This window comes from Colias philodice, chromosome 23 (genome assembly GCF_061535455.1).
Source record: "Colias philodice isolate Cphi_HAF_F1 chromosome 23, ilColPhil1 Martin Lab GWU primary, whole genome shotgun sequence".
NCBI classification, from domain to species: Eukaryota; Metazoa; Arthropoda; class Insecta; order Lepidoptera; family Pieridae; genus Colias; species Colias philodice.
In genome coordinates, this window is record NC_143108.1 from 605,045 (window position 1) to 622,689 (window position 17,645).

A 17,645-nucleotide genomic window follows, 5' to 3' on the forward strand; every position below is an offset into this window, starting at 1 on the left:
TGTTCATGTGAGAGTAAACTATTGTCTTGGCTGAGATTGTCGTTTTGGAGATATTTATTACTTGCTATGTGTGTAATTTTCCACTTGTGTATTCTCTTTCGCGTCCTGGAACTGAAGATACAGGGTGTAATCGTTAAGTGTGCACAGGCGATTTTTCCGTAAGTATTACAGATAACAAAAAACTTTAAACTGATATCGAAAGTACTTAACCTAATGAGTAAAATGGCCGTAATAAATTTTTAAAAATAAATCGAGAAATATCAAATAAATTATCTTTAAACCCTCCCATACATTAAGTATGAAATATGAATATCCCATATACATTTAATATGAAAGACTTTAGCTTTCTTTTTCTTTTTTGGTTTTCTGCTTTAATTACTTCGCAAATTTGAAGTGGCATTTTCCACGCTTTTTCCGGACATTTTCACGCATTTTCCGGATATTTTCCGGGGATTTTCCAGGCATTACCCAGGCATATTCCAGGGATTTTCCAGGCATTTTCCCGCTTTTTCCGGATATTTCCACGCATTTTCCGGATGTTTTCCAGACATTTTCCAGACGTTTCCCTGGCATTTTCCGGTTATTTTCCGGGATTTTCCCAGGCATTTTCCGGGAATTTCCCAGACATTTTCCGGGATTTTCCGAGCATTTCCCTGGGATTTTCCGGATGTTTTCCAGACATTTTCCGGACATTTCCCTGGCATTTTCCGGGGATTTTCCAGGCATTTTCCACGCATTTCCCAGACATTTTCCGGTCATTTCTCAGGCATTTTCCGGGGATTTTCCAGGCACTTTCCGGATATTTTCTGGACATTTTCACGCATTTTCCGGACATTTTCACGCATTTTCCGGATATTTTCCGAACATTTCCACGCATTTTCCGAATATTTTCCAGGCATTTTCCAGGTATTTTCCACGGTTTTTCCGGAAATTTCCACGCATTTTCAAGATATTTTCCAGACATTTTCCGAGCATTTCCCAGGCATTTTCCGGTTATTTTCCGGGAATTTCCCAGGCATTTTCCCGGGATTTTCCGAGCATTTCCCGGGAAATTTCCGGATGTTTTCCAGACATTTTCCGGACATTTTCCTGGCATTTTCCGGGGATTTTCCAGGCATTTTCCACGCTCCTCCCGCATTTTCACGCATTTTCCGGATATTTTCCAGACATTTTCACGCATTTTCCGGATATTTTCCAGGCATTTTCCAGGCATTTTCCTTGGTTTTTCGGGAAATTTCCCAGGCATTTTCCGGGGATTTTCCGAGCATTTCCCGGGGATTTCCCGGATGTGTTCCAGACATTTTCCGGACATTTCCCTGGCATTTTTCGGGAATTTTCCAGGCATTTTCCACGTTCCTCCCGGACATTTTCACGCATTTTCCGGATATTTTCCAGACATTTTCCACGGTTTTTCCGGAAATTTCCCAGGCATTTTCCGGTTATTTTCCGGGAATTTCCCAGGCATTTTCCGGGGATTTTCTGAGTATTTCCCGGGGATTTTCCAGACATTTTCCAGACATTTACAGGCTATGTCAAGGAAATGTCCGGAAAAAGTCTGGAAAATATCTGGAAAATACCCGGAAAAAGCGTGAAAATGTCTGGAAAATGCGTGAAAATGTCCGGAAAAACGTGGAAAATGTCACTTCAAATTTGCGAAGTAATTAAAGCAGAAAACCAAAAAAAAAGGAAGCTAAAATCTTTCATATTAAATGTATATGGGATATTCATATTTCATACTTAATGTATGGGAGGGTTTAAAGATAATTTTTTTGATATTTCTCGATTTATTTTTAAAAATTTATTACGGCCATTTTACTCATTAGGTTAAGTACTTTCGATATCAGTTTAAAGTTTTTTGTTATCTGTAATAGTTACGGAAAAATCACCTGTGCACACTTAACGATTACACCCTGTATATGTAATAATAAATGTTATGGACTAAATAAAATCTACTTCTCTTATTATAAATGATTTTATTATTAAATGTGATGATGATGGCACTTGTTATGACAATATCTCGTGATATATTCATTTAAATTACTTTCCATACACTATTTAACTCTGTTTCTTTTCTTATAGAAAACAGCGTATATCCTTCTGCATAATTCTATTCATTTGTACTTATTTCCAAAATGATCTATTCACCCCTTTTCACCCGCAATAACATGACAAAAAAAAAATAATTTCCATGAATTATTACACTAGCGGTCCACCCCGGCTTCACCCGTGGTACATATTTACGTTTTCTCTACATAAGAACCATCCTCGTACTTTAAGGAATAAGTATAATAAAAAAAAGAAGTATCGAAATCGGTCCACCCGTTCACACGTGACAACGCGAAACCGGTTTCATTTTTATGTACATACTAGCGGTCCGCCCCGGCTTCGCCCGTGGTACATGTTTATTGTTTACGTTTTCTCTACATAAAAACCATCCTCGTACTTCAAGGAATATAATAAAAAAAGAATTATCGAAATCGGTTCAGCCGTCGTCGAGTTATGCGCTTACCAACACATTTTGCGATTCATTTTTATATATAAGAAGACTAGCGGTCCGCCCCGGCTTCGCCCGTGGTACATATTTACGTTTTCTCTACATAAGAACCATCCTCGTACTTCAAGGAATATAATAAAAAAAGAATTATCGAAATCGGTTCAGTCGTTCTCGAGTTATGCGCTTACCAACACATTTTGCGATTCATTTTTATATATAAGAAGAAGATAGATATAGACATAGAAATCTAAATAACAAGACACATAGAAGTGCTATTATGTCATAATTAGTATGAAAACCACTGTCGCCAAAATCCACACATTTAAAACGATATCTAGACAGTTCACACAAGTAAACTATGCCTTTTATTGGACAGCTTCATTTTAATGAAAACTAACATAAATAATAAATTTCGCATTTTAATATGTACCCTAAATCACGACTTTACGGTTTATTTTAGTATAACATCCCTAGGTACGTAAGATGTTTTGTTTCCTTTTGCTTAGAAACTTCAAATACGAAAAAGTTCGGCTACTCGACAACAGAGGGCGTTAATTTTTGATAGATATAACTTTTAACCTCAACGCATAGAAATAAGGTTGAAATTTCATTAACGTTCATTCAACGCTTTAGTGATGTAAGACTTCATCAGCCTTGTTATCGATAGTTAAGTGATAGTTAACAAATAAGAAATATATAGTTGTTGATTTTAATACAGTGGTAGGCTCATCTCGTGGGCCCACGGCAGACTGTAGGTACAACCAGGTATAAGAAATAAAAACATGTTATGTACTTAAATATTTATTTATCTATATATACAAACTAGTATATACAAATAATAAAACAGTGTCTGTACATTATATATTAAAAAAAATGGAGAGGGTTTAGAAACTGAGAGTTTAAATTTGAAAATCTCGAACACCTGATGCAGAACCGCGCCAGACCACCAAAAATTATAAGAGTTATAACAATTACTTAATGTACGTCTTTTTGTTGTGACATTGAAATCATCTTCTTTGAAATGTTTTGAACATATCCTACTATAGCCTGTAGGGAACCAATTTCTTTTCCCAGTCGCGGATATCCATTCGTCCTTAATGTCAGGACGGCGTTGTGGAAATCTACAAAGAATATATTTAACATAAAATAGTTTTGTCAACCTAAGCGAAGAATGTCCTTTATTGTATATTTAATTAATGTGATTCTGTATCGACAGTAAAATTGTCCGAAAATGATTGTATCGATGTACTTAGTTTAAAAAGTTATATATCAGTTATAAAAATAAAATAGAATTCAAATTAAAATATAATCCAATTATTCCATCAGTCGTCATATTACGCAAAAAAACATCGTATTACGATATCGAAAAATTTTAACACATCACATCACTAGCTTGCGACTATTTACTCTTTATCGTTAACAATGCAGTACATTGCTTCTTGTAATTGTCATTTGATAACATCTGGCCGTTATAACAACCGACCTGTCAGATGTTGACAATAGTAAAAGGCAATGTATAGCTAAACGTGATGAGAGGAACGGTTGACTGTGTCATTCGTATTGCTTGTAAATATTGTTTAATTTTAAGGAAAAACGGCAATATTTATAAACAAAAATACTTGCCGGTGAAATGTTATTCCTTTATTAGTATAATTACAATTTATGGAAGAATTTCCGCACTGGGAAATGCTGCAACACACCATGTTTACTCACGCACGTGTCAGAAACAACTGAACAAGCGACCACCAAGCGACGAACAGACTTGTGGAATGGTAACCACCTGAGCGGCGACAATGTCACGCGCGCTTACGACTTCTAGTGTCTTGTTATTTAGATTTCTATGGATATAGATGTATGTATTACTAGTATTATATACTAGTCATGCTACTCCTACTACTCACATAACTTCATAAAATGTTCCTAAACACTATAGCAATTCTTACTTCTCGAATTCAACTTAGTAAGTATAATAATATCATAAAAACAAAAGTAAGTATATTTATATTGACCCAAAAATCTAGCCAACAAATAACAACCTATTCCCTTATTTCTCCGCTAAACCCGATACGATATTTTACAAAACTCGATTTCGCGGTATCGCTGACACCAGATGGCGTTTTCCACAGAGCCATTAGTAACCGACACTTATTTCATGATGCTCACAATATCGGAAAATTAATTTTTGCGGTTCGCAGCTTGGTCGCGCGGAAAATCGTTTATAAGTATTTCTGGATGTTTTATTATACAATTCTTATTGTCGTAAATGTTCAATATTTCTTGTTAAACCACTAATTGGCAATTAATGCTTTATTAATCAATAATTCGTTTGATTTAGAGAATTTAATTGGACACAACCTGGACGCAACCGACTGATGAACAAGCTTCTCAAAAAATAAATAATATTTAATTTTATCCCAAGGACTAAAATAATATACGGTTTGTCTGCTAAATATTTGTAGGAACGTTGAACTAATTTCAATATACATATATAAAAAAAATACTTCGACAAAATTTTAGGATGATGAGAGCCGGCGGGATTATACTCGAAATTCAAATACATTTCAAATGTTCAGCCAGCATCAACATAATTTGCCAACTAGTCATGTGCTAAAACCTCCTAGCCCACAAGCGTACAGTGCATTGCCGCACCGCTCGGGCCCCTCTGCTGCTGCGTGCGGCGTTGTCAATTTGCACGTCTCCTGTGTTTACTACCTATAATGTATGTGCTGAAGCACAGACAATAGATCTTAATGTGTGCTGAAGCCTCCCAGTCCGCTAGCGCACCGCTCATTGTGGCTCATTGCCGCACCGCCCCTCTGCTGCTGCGTGCGGCGTTGTCAGTTCGCTTGTCTTATTTGTTTACTATACAAAATTTACTATTGCTTGCTATGTTCATGATATTCGATGTTTTGATATGAATTTGAAGAAGACGTTACAGGTAGGTACAATAAATTAGTTTTAAATCTCGTTAACCTGAGTAGGAGCAATTATGTGTAGGTATGTTTATTTTCATCATTTATACTTTTAATATATTACGTTAAAAAGGTTGTACAAATAAATAATCACAAAGGATAATTCACAGGATAATTCAACCTCAAGTGACCCCACATAACGTAAGTAACCAAGCATTGCTCGTAACCAACCGTTCTGTGTCTAATGCACGCAGCGGGAACAATCTAACTGAGACAATTATGTTACGCACTCCGTATTTACTTAGTCTGTTAAAAATTCGTTTATTTTTTTTCTTTGACATATTTGTGTAAATAAATAAAAAAATGGAAGCAAGCATTTTTTTAAGCCCGCACTGGTAATGGAAAAAATAATAATTCTTAAAAAGCGTCCGGATGAGTTCAACATCCTTTTCAGGATCATCTCTTAATTTAACCTGTTATAATATAACCTGAATGTTTACACTGTAAGGTCAGACTCACACAGTCGGAATGCATATCTTAATGCAAGTAATGCAGTTTTAATTATTCAGAGTCTTAATTCAGAGCCTTAATTCAGAGTCTTAATTCAGTCTTAACAAATCAGTTTCTTAATTCAGATCCTTAATTCAGAGTCTTAGTCCAGACTCTCAATTCAGTCTTAATCAAGAATTTAGAGCACTCATAAATATTTATTTACAATTTTATGTATCATTTCTTCATTTTTCAGATCTATCTGAGAAAATATTGTGCTGACGTGCATTTTCAGATTCTGAATTCAGAACGTACGTCTGTGAACATAACAGTCACACCAGAACTAAGATTATGAATCGTGCTCCAAAATGTATAGCAGGGTAATGACAATGGTTTTATTTTATTTTTTTATTTATTTACGTAGAGCTGCTTCGCGAAGCAATTGTTCCAAGAGACTGCTCGCTCTGCGGAGTGCGGAGACCCGCCTTTTCGCCATTTGAAATTAGTTTAATCCTGTTGTTTTGTATGTGTACTGAATAAATACGTATGTATGTAGAAGAAGATAGGGCAGATTCGGAAAAGAATGTCACTTCTACTCCTTGCACCTATTTCTCAGAAAGTGTACCTATCAAATAAATAAAAAACACTTTATTTATACAAACATTTATTCAAGGCGCCGCAAAATGAATATGAAAAAGTCTATACGCGCAATACTCCATCAGCGCCAAGCACAACGGATACGACACGCGTTTCGCTACAGTAGTAGTCACAAAATACGCTAACACCCCTGAGCCAGCTGTATACCAACCCCAAACCCTCTCATATTTATGAGCATACATGCACAAAGACACGATATTACATGCAATTATAAGATTTCCAAGATGCACATGGTCGTTTCCCGCCAACGCCAGAGTGAACGGAATTAGACCAGAGACAAGATGGATGCTGCTGCTGTGGTCACCGCGATACAAGTCCGCGTTCAAACAAGGAAGTGCTAAATATTTGGACGCCGCGTAACTGAGAACGTAGGCTGATTTGAAATCATTGTTGAACATCCCGCCTGAAAAAGTTTACCACATATAAAAAACAATTCTCTTTTCCCTCTTTAAGAAATAAGATAAACCTTAAACTTTCTTAATTATTAGTATTTACAAGAACTAGATTGCCATACTAACTCTGGTGGTGTAAAAATCCCAATATCCCGTGTACGAAGAAGTTGGCGTGCATACCCGCGTGCGTGAAGCCTCCGGTATGCATGCGGCTAAGCCCTTGGCCGGCAACACAGCACAGCACAATATGCGCAATAGACGCGTTAAAATCGTCATTATCACTCATTTCAAATATTCATCAATAAAAATTAAAGCACATGGCTCTATATTATAAAAAATAAAGTTAATGAAATCATGACAATCTCATTTTCAAATGGATTAAAATATGTCCAAATGTCGTTTTTTTTATCTATACGACATTAATGACATCGAACGATTTAACTTTCGAAAATCCTTTGAAAAGTGGATTGGAATTCTTTTTAATATCTATATTGAATTTTAAATATACATATTTTTATGTAATAATTATATTATCATTAATCACAGTAATTAAGAATGGAGGATAAAATCCTTATAAATGTAGATTTAGAAAATACCGATATTTTTAATCTATAACATTGTCTATGATTTTATCGGAACTGTATGACATCTCTATTAAAAAAAAGTAAACTGTCTATTCCATCGACAAAACAGGCTTCCATTTTGCTGTTGAAGGCGTAAGAATTCTATGAAAATAACGAAATAAATATAATAAATTGCAGTGATATTCTACAAACGTGGTTTGAAAATAGATCATAAAACGCAGTAACAGTTAAATATGGCAGCCAGTGATTCCGGGACGGATGAGTCACTTTACCCCATTGCGGTTCTGATTGACGAGCTTAAAAATGAGGATGTGCAATTGCGTTTGAATTCAATAAAGAAGCTGTCGACTATCGCCCTCGCCCTTGGGGTAGAGAGAACTCGGTCTGAACTCATCCCCTTCCTCACTGAAACAATCTACGATGAAGATGAAGTCCTCTTGGCTCTAGCTGAACAACTAGGTAAGTACAAGTACCTCCCGTATAAAAATACTTTTTGAATCCTTTGTCACGGAAAATTTAACTTTTACTCAATACGACTCGCACTCAAGGTTTGTGCTTTTGGGTCAATTACATGAACATGTAAATTGAATTGTATGTATCATTGGAATACTATTTCTAATGTAAACACAAAATTGTAATGGTAATGCAGATAAAACATCCATTTCAAAACATTCCTGTAATCAATGTAAACAAAGTTCAGTTTTTGACTGTCTTATCTAATATAGATTTTGAAAATCAATTTAAAAATGAACTAATTAAAATAATAGAACCAAGATATGCAATGTATAAATTAAAAATGTTCTTGATTTTATAAACTAGTAACTACTCAATTAAAATAACTTGCACTTCTACATTATAACATTAACCAAAAATGAAAAATTTGTTTAGGGAAAGTTCTGTGTTATTGATGTTTACATTAGTCTATTTTAATCATAATTACATACCTAGTACAAGACAAAGTTGCCTGCACATGTCTGTCTGTCCCTATGTATCTATATAACTATGCAACAGATTAGATAGGTATCTATTTAAAAATGCATTTTAATCTGTTAACCATCTGGTACAAGAGGAAGATATAATAATTATTAAATTTTAGACTAAGGAGGTGGACACTAGCTAGTGTTACATTACAAGTTGTAATATCTGTTATCCAACAAATACTCTACATATTAACTACTGAGAAATAGGTGGAGGTAGTTTAGAAATAGCAATTTTTGAATGACCATCAAGATGAATAACATCTCAGCCTCCCTGTGACCACGCTCACTGTAAACTGTAAAGTGTTCGAAATGTTGGGAAAATAATATAATGAATAAATCGTGTTTAAAATCCGTTAAAAAATCTTTAATTTCTAAATGTCTGTTATCACAAGATAAGGCATTGGTTCTATGAATTTAAATTAGTGTCCGACCGAAACTGGTTTCCAGGCCGAAACCGAAACCGAAACCGAATGTTCGGCCGTGGCTTCAGTTTCGGCCGAAACCGAAACCGAAACCGAAACTCACGTGGTCAAGTATGAAATTTCTAAAAATACTGAACTTTGGTGCATTTTACCTATTATTTTGCCTTAATTAGGGCATGAAATGAAAAAACAGTATATTAAATTTGTTGTTATCATTTATTTAATATAAAATAAAAAATAATATTTTTAAAATATTAATAATAACTAACAATTTTAATTTTTATTATTTTTTTAAATTAAGTTCTCAGTAAAATCAGTCATCTAAATCAAATCAGTAATTGTTACTGTTACTTTAAATACTTTAATACTTTGGATTGGTATTTGTACTTAGAAGAATATAATCAGTCTCTTTTAGGTACCTCTTACGAGGGGCATGCCAAAAAAAACTAGATACTCGAAAACCATAATATTTATTATTTGTTACTTATATCTATCTTTTCAAAGTATTCACCCCGAGCATGTATACACTTTTCCATGCGTTAAAAGTTTAAAAGAGTGGTCAGAGGTGTTTTCCAAGTGGTTTACACTTGGAAAACACCTCTGACCACTCTTTTCCAGATACCTCGGAAATTTCGAAATTATAGGCAGCCAATGCATCTTCCTTGCTCTCAAATCTATTTCCTTTCAAATTTTCTTTAATTTTGGGAAACAAGTAAAAATCACAAGGTGCCAAGTCAGGAGAGTATGGCGGGTGAGGCAGGATAGACACATTTTTTGAATAAAAAAAATCAAGTGTTCTGGCGGACGTGTGCGCCGAGGCGTTGTCGTGGTGCCAAAGAAGGTGCCGGATTCCTGACAATACTGAGGGGGCACAAATTGACACATACCACTCAGAATTAACTGTTTTTTGATCCTCTAGCACTACAGTAGCGATATGACCGGTCTTACAAAAAAACGAGGCAATCATTTGTTTTTGCGTGCTGCGTGCACGACGACATTTCGTTGGTGTTGGTTCATTATCGAAGCACCATACAGTCGATTGTCGTTTTGTTTCGGGATCGTAGTTATACAGCCATGTTTCGTCACCTGTAAGTATATCGTATACGTTTTTCTTCTCGCCTCCGTCGAATTTCTCTATCATAAATCGGCACCAATCTACCCGGCGGTCTTTCTGCTCATCGGTCAGTTTGTGCGGCACCCATCTTGAACAACGCTTACGGAGAGAAAGGTGATCATGAATAATGGTTTGCAACGCTGCTGATCCAATACCCAGTTCTCGCTCAAGCTCTACATATGTAATTCGTCGGTTTTCGCGAATAAATTTTTCAGTTGCTTGAATATTTTCTTTAGTGACTGCGGTTGGCGGCCGACCTGTCCTCGCTTCATCTTCAAAGCTTCCCCGTCCTCTTTTGAATTCAGCAAACCAATTAAAAACTGTTGCTCGTGAACAAGCAGATTCACCAAAAGTAGTAACCAAAAGTTTAAAACATTCTTGCGGCTTTAAACCTTTTTTATAATCATAATAAATCATAGCGCGAAAATCTCGTCGATTGAGTTCCATTGTTGCAAGCAAATTCCCGCCAGATTGTCACAAAAATAAGCCTTTATGAGCAAAAAATATTTAAATTCAAATATGTTCCATATTTAAATTTGACACTAAATAACTAGTGTTTACGATGGTGTATAACTTGCCAGTATCAAATTATTAAGTAAAGAGCATCTAACAACTTTTGGCATGACCCTCGTATATAAATATAATTATTATTAATTACTATTACAACCAGTTCCAATCTCAACATAGATAATCAAAAATTGTTTCCACCAGCGTGGGTCAACCAACGCTTTGACAGCGTCCGTCAAAGCGTTGCCGAGGAAAACGAAGTTAGGCGAGCGTGAACGTGTGTGAACTAAGTTCACTGAACTTGCGAAATAAGTTTCGGTTTCGGCAAAAGTTTCGGCCGATTTTGGCCGAAACCGAAACTGCGGCCGAAACTTGGTTTTTGGCCGAAACCGAAACCGAAACCGAAAGTTCGGTCGGACACTAATTTAAATAAAGAGAACTGAGAAGAAATTGAAATAAAAAAAAAACTTTCACAATCCACACCTCGACTCTAACCAAAACAAAAATTACAGGCAACTTCATAAGCCTTGTCGGCGGAGGTGAATTCGCCCACTGCCTGCTCCCGCCTCTAGAGTCGCTCGCTACTGTAGAAGAGACAGTGGTACGCGATAAGTCTGTAGCATCTCTCCGCGCGGTGGCAGCTCATCACTCGCCGCAAGCGTTGGAACAGCATTTCGTGCCGCTGGTGCAGAGATTGGCTGGGGGGGACTGGTTCACGTCGAGGGCCTCGGCGTGTGGACTGTTTAGGTGAGATAGTATAAGTGTTGATGTTGTTTATGTATGTAAATGATTGATGGAATATTTCACTATTTATGTAAAGAAATGATAGTTAAAGTCAATTTATAATAAATACTAGCTTTACACCCGCGGCTTCGTCCGTGCAGTCAAAGAAAAACCCGCATAGTTCCCGTTCCCGTGGGATTTTTCGGGATAAAACCTATCCTATGTCCCGGGGTAAAAAGTAGCCTATGTCCTTTCTCGGGTATCAAAATATCTCCATACCAAATTTCATGCAAATTGGTTCAGTAGTTTATGCGTGATTGAGTAACAGACAGACAGACAGACAGAGTTACTTTCGCATTTATAATACATAATAATATTAGTATGGATTTTACTATTTAATGGTAAAGAAATTATAGTTAAAGTCAATCTTATCTTCTTTATATATAAAAATGAATCGCAAAATGTGTTGGTAAGCGCATAACTCGAGAACGGCTGAACCGATTTCGATAATTCTTTTTTTATTATATTCCTTGAAGTACGAGGATGGTTTTTATGTAGAGAAAACGTAAACATGTACCACGGGCGAAGCCGGGGCGGACCGCTAGTTTATAATAAATATTATAATTTGTACAATTTAAAAATATTTCTAACAGTTTAAATCATTATTATTTTGCTGTAGATATTGTCAATATTCTCCAGATAAAGTTACTCATGGCTTCCTTGTTCTCTTATCTTGCTTATAATTGCACCAAGGAAATAGGAAAATAGCAATAACATTCACAAATGTACACATAGAAAATATTAAACTGTATAGTATGCTTGTAAGTAACAATATAGTTCAAATACTGAACAGCTTTTAGTTTGATAAATGTAACAAATTTATTAATACTTCATTTTTATAAGACAATGATAGAAGAAATTTCTTCATTTTGCTATTGTGACCACGGAAAATATTTTATCGCTTTATTTAAGAAACATGTTACATAAACAAACATGTTACATACACAAAACACCCCATAACTGTCTAATGTGTAAACTGTAAACTGTCATAATATTCTACCGAATAAATGTGTCTTTACATAATTATATTTCTATACTATGCCAATACGACACGCCGATGGTACGGTGCGCGGCCGCATACATGCTTGTTATCCATACTTAATATTATAAATGCGAAAGTAACTCTGTCTGTCTGTCTGTCTGTTACTCAATCACGCCTAAACATTTACGCTTTAACAGTTGAAAGAGTTAAAGAGTTTAAGTATCTCGGACACATGCTTACTGATGACCTCAAGGATAATGTAGATATAGAGCGTGAGCGTAGGGCATTGGCGATCAGATGTAATATGTTGGCCCGTAGATTTGCCCGTTGTAGTAATCCAGTGAAAATCACGCTTTTTAAAGCCTACTGTCAAAATTTCTACACGGGTAGTCTATGGTTTAACTATACTGATAGATCGCTTAATGCCTTACGTGTCATGTATAATAATGCGTTTAGAATGCTGTTGGGACTGCCTCGCTACTGCAGTGCGTCTGGAATGTTCGCAAATGCGCATACTGACGATTTCTGGGCAATTATACGCAGAAAAACAGCGTCTACTCTAGATAGAGTGCGGCGCAGTCGCAACAGTCTCATGATGATCATTTCAGAGAGATATATGTCATCTTTCATGGGACACTTTGTGCGTGAACTTGTCCATTCAAAGCGACAGGTTTATGCATAAGGTGCCTCACCATCTGATAATAATTAGTATATTTTTAATATTTACTAACATTAGTTAATAAGTCTCGTACTAACATTAATGGATCTCTGTAATCTAATTGTTTAAATAAATAAATAAATAAAATAAATAAACTACTGAACCAATTTTCATGAAATTTGGTATGGAGATATTTTGATACACGAGAAAGGACATAGGCTACTTTTTATCCCGGGAAAATGACGCAATCCCGGAAATCCCACGGGAACGGGAACTATGAGGGTTTTTCTTTGACTGCGCGGGCGAAGCCGCGGGCGGAAACCTAGTATGCTATAAATTCTTACGCTACCACCAAACTTATTAAAGAACTGTAATATGATAGTATTCTTTAATTTTCCACTTATAGTGTATGCTACCCGCGAGTATCGGTCCCTGTAAAGGCGGAACTACGTGAACATTTCCGCACGCTATGCCAAGACGACACGCCGATGGTGCGGCGTGCGGCTGCCTACAAGCTCGGCGAGTTTGCAAGAGTCGTGGAAGTCGAGTATGTAAAGAGCGACCTGATACCGATGTTCGTCAATTTGGCGCAGGTTAGTGACTGTGTGATTTAGAGCTAGTACTAAGAATAGAAATAATATTGAAAAATTTGTTCAGTTTTACCTATTTAGAAATATAATTAACTAGTGGTACGTGTTTCCGTTTTCTCTCTGTAAGAACCATCCCCGTACTTCATAGAATATTATAAAAAAAATTATCGAAATTGGTCCACCCGTTCATGCGTGATGCTGTGACCAAAGGAAATAGGGATTCATTTTAATATATAGAGATGGTAAATGTTTTTCTATACTTAAGTAATGCATGTGAATTGTATGATACTCATAGATTTTTGGCTAAAGAAGATCTATCTTGATACAGATTTTTATGATGTGGCTCAGATTAATGTGTAGATTTGTTAAATTATTTTTTATTACTCCGTGAACTATTTATTTATTCCGTCAGTCCTCGGATCACAGACACAATAGAAAATCTATTGTGTCTCGGCCTGATCGGGCCGCTCAGTGGTCAATTTATTATGTGGTCAATTTTCAATTTATTTATTAATACTTTATTGCTCTTAGAATCATTACAATAATACTTAATCTAAGGATACATTACAACAATTGGCGGTCTTATCGCTATGCAACGATTTCTTCCAGACAACCGGACATACAGAGAGAAATTAAATTAGAGTCTACTAGAACTATGTCAAAATTACCCAAACTTAGCGGTTATTCAACTACATAATAATCACACAATTGATTAATCGTTCCAGGACGAACAAGACTCTGTCCGTCTACTGGCAGCGGAAGCGTGTGCAGTTGTAGCGGGTCTCCTTCCCCCCGAGGACATGGAGCAGCTGGTGATGCCCACCGTGCGGGCTCGTGCCGGGGACACCTCGTGGCGGGTGCGGTACATGGTGGCCGACAAGTGAGTGCACACACACACACACACACACACATGGAGCAGCTGGTGATGCCCACACACACACACGCTCGCACATACAAGCACACGCACACATACACGCGAGGGTATGCACCCACCGACAAATCTATACTCATAAAGCTGAAGAGTTTGTTTGTTTGAACGCGCTAATCTCAGGAACTACGGGTCCGATTTGAAAAATTCTTTCGGTGTTTGATAGCCCATTTATCATCACGCTAAGACCAACAGGAGCGGAGCACTGTGGGTAAAACCGCGGGGCACAACTAATAATACATAATATGGAATCATTAATGTACAATATTAATAAAAAGTAAAAACGGACCTAACGTGGAACCTTGGGGCACACCCGATTACATAACTAATAACTATGGCAGATTAGCTTTGCCTTCCAATAGTAGCTTTTTATTAAACAGTTAGATAGATAATAAGCTATGAAATATTATGCAATTGTTTTGAATTCCTTTAAAACTTAGTTTTCATAAAAACCTCGTGATTGACACTATCAGAGGCTTTAGAAAAATCACAAAAAATACCTACTGCATTGTTAAAACATTTCAATGCTTTAACACAGCTTATCATTAGCAGAGCTACTTTAGCGTCAGTTGTTGAATGGATCTTAGTAAATCCAAATTACGCCACACTCGCGAAAAGTCAATATCATTTGGTCCAATATTAATAACTCAGGCCCCGGAACCACAGACACAATAGAAAATCTATTGTGTCTGGGCCCGATCGGGCCGCTTGGGGCTCAATGGGTTAATTTAATAGCTATTTTTTCTAATAATTATTTTTTCTGCAGGTTTGTGGAACTACAACAAGCTGTAGGCCCCGAGCTAGCTCGTCTCGACTTGGCGCAGATCTTCCAGGCCTTGCTCAAGGATACAGAAGCAGAAGTTAGGGCTGCGGCCGCTGGCAAGGTTTCTACTGGAATTATTTACTTTTTCTAAGGGCCGATTTTTCAATGCTTGGATAAAACTTATTCGTCGAATATCGTATAAAACTACCATTTAAAAAACGTATTCTAATTGCCCGTATTTGACAGTTTACGTGACATTTTAATATTATCGTGTAGTACTTTATTGGACGGATAAGTTTTATCCAAGCATTGAAAAATTGGCCCTAAAACAAATAATTAGTGCAATATTAAATACTGAAATGAACTGTTAGTGAAATTTTTGAAAAAAAATAAGAAATGCTATAAAATCAACGCTTCATAAAAGGATGAAATGAATAATTATTGTGACTTTTGAATAAAAATTACATATTAGTAGTTACAGAAAAATTAAAGTTAATATGTATTGAAATTCTTTGTTCTCTAGAAGTCAAAGACAGAGAAAGTGTTCTCTAGACTGTAAACATCATTTATTAATTATATGTTTGTATCAATCATTTACATAATTTGGTCAAGGCAAACTAATAATGAAAATCATTCCATTAACAGGTAAAGGATTTCTGCATGAACCTCGACAAAGCGCACCAAGAGCACATCATCATGAACATGATTCTGCCCCAGATCAAGGATTTAGTTTGCGACCCAAATCAGCATGTTAAATCAGCTCTAGCCTCCGTTATCATGGGATTGAGCCCTATTGTAGGACGGCAGAACACCATCGAACATCTTCTACCCTTATTCCTCACACAACTTAAAGACGAATGCCCAGAAGTCAGATTAAACATAATTTCCAACTTGGAATGTGTCAATGAAGTGATCGGAATACAGCAGTTGGTCCAATCCCTTCTACCGGCCATAGTCGAGCTGTCTGAAGACACAAAATGGAGGGTTCGCCTTGCTATAATAGAACACATGCCTTTATTGGCTGGACAGTTAGGCCAAGAGTTCTTCGATGAAAGACTCACAGGAATATGCCTATCCTGGTTATTTGATCATGTATACGCTATTCGTGAAGCAGCCACTTTGAATTTGAAGAAACTAGTCGAGCAATATGGTTCAGAATGGGCTGATAATAATGTTATTCCCAAAGTACTGGCCATGTCCCGTGAACAGAACTATTTGCACCGAATGACTTACCTGTTTTGTATTAATGTGCTCGCAGAGGTCTGCGATAAAGATATAACAACTAGAGTACTCTTGCCTTCAGTACTCGCTATGGCAGATGACAATGTTGCCAACGTTAGATTCAACGTGGCAAAAACATTGCAAAAGATGGCGCCATTTTTAGACCCAGCTGTCATTCAGCCACAAGTGAAACCGGTTTTGGAGAAATTAAACGTCGATCCTGATGTAGATGTCAAATATTTCGCTTCCGAAGCCATTGTTGGTATCGCCGGCTAATTAAGTGTTTTCTAGTATTTATTCCAATAATCTGGTGATCGTGGTTATTTCATTCCAGTGTTGAGATCCACATAGATGTCGCATTTATTGCACACGTAACATTGTAATAAAAATAAATAAATTTAAATGACAATTGTTGTTTTATTTTATTCCTAATATTTCCACCTAAATGCATGAATATTCTTTATCATACATAGAACCATAGTTTATTTACATGGTTGAGAGCTTAGGTTGATAGGTTTTATTACATTTCTAGCGCCCGGCAAACTTCTTGGTCAAAAAGTAGCGTGGTGAGGGAAGTTTGCGCATCAAGTTTTAGTACATTTTTATATGCACAAGCTTCCCCCACTACGTTAAAAAGTGGTCAAGTTACGTGCCGACAACTATATCTATCTATACTTGCAGTTATACTAGAGATATACAATGAGCAGCTTTATCGCTTGTGAGCATAGAATACAATATATATAAACCGACGTAGAAGCTGTATATGCGAACAAACTAGCATTTGAAGCCGTTATCGTTATCTACATAAGCATTCTAGACACAGTAACAAAGTAACGTACACATTCGCGTACTCTGTAGACAAAGATAGAATATACATTTAAACCATTAGCCGAAAAGAGCAACGTAACTGACTAAACGCAACCCGGCTAATTAGCTTACTTCAGACGAAACGTGTTGCCAGTTGCCACTTGTTGATAATTTATGTTTACGCGTATGCCGCTTCTACCTCAGTTTATATGCGTATTCTAAGTCGACTAAATTCTTCCAAGCAACCCAAAACAGTTCAAATAGGTTCATTATAAATAGTTCAAATAGGTAAGCGAGAGTTCAACAAATGGAAAGAAGAAAGAGTCAACATAGAAAATATGTAGGATCTCTTAGTGAGAAAC

General features: G+C 36.5%; 2 protein-coding genes across 2 annotated transcripts; one reads left to right on the plus strand and one right to left on the minus strand.

Annotated features, from left to right (window-relative positions):
* Nucleotides 1-6,036: 6,036 nt before the first annotated feature.
* LOC149477837 (uncharacterized) lies at nt 6,037-7,295 on the minus strand. The gene is made up of 2 exons (XM_089710003.1): nt 7,071-7,295; nt 6,037-6,955 (listed from the first exon to the last, which is right to left on the minus strand). The coding sequence occupies exons 1-2, from the start codon at nt 7,228-7,230 to the stop codon at nt 6,564-6,566; spliced, it is 552 nt and encodes a 183-aa protein (XP_089566129.1). The 5' UTR covers nt 7,231-7,295; the 3' UTR covers nt 6,037-6,563.
* Nucleotides 7,296-7,604: 309 nt separating this feature from the next.
* On the plus strand, nt 7,605-16,885 carry Pp2A-29B (Protein phosphatase PP2A regulatory subunit A). Its single transcript, XM_089710067.1, has 6 exons — nt 7,605-7,987; nt 11,064-11,298; nt 13,381-13,567; nt 14,290-14,444; nt 15,259-15,376; nt 15,901-16,885. The coding sequence occupies exons 1-6, from the start codon at nt 7,762-7,764 to the stop codon at nt 16,750-16,752; spliced, it is 1,773 nt and encodes a 590-aa protein (XP_089566193.1). The 5' UTR covers nt 7,605-7,761; the 3' UTR covers nt 16,753-16,885.
* The last annotated feature ends 760 nt before the right edge of the window (nt 16,886-17,645 follow it).

Excerpts from the sequence above, each read along its gene's own strand:
- Pp2A-29B (XM_089710067.1), top strand. The coding sequence starts at position 7,762 with ATGGCAGCCAGTGATTCCGGGACGGATGAGTCACTTTACCCCATTGCG. Across the intron at positions 7,988-11,063 it reads GGCTCTAGCTGAACAACTAG|GCAACTTCATAAGCCTTGTC; the intron begins GTAAGTACAAGT and ends CAAAAATTACAG. Across the intron at positions 15,377-15,900 it reads GGGCTGCGGCCGCTGGCAAG|GTAAAGGATTTCTGCATGAA; the intron begins GTTTCTACTGGA and ends TTCCATTAACAG.
- LOC149477837 (XM_089710003.1), bottom strand. The coding sequence starts at position 7,230 with ATGAGTGATAATGACGATTTTAACGCGTCTATTGCGCATATTGTGCTG. Across the intron at positions 6,956-7,070 it reads GGGATTTTTACACCACCAGA|GCGGGATGTTCAACAATGAT; the intron begins GTTAGTATGGCA and ends AAACTTTTTCAG.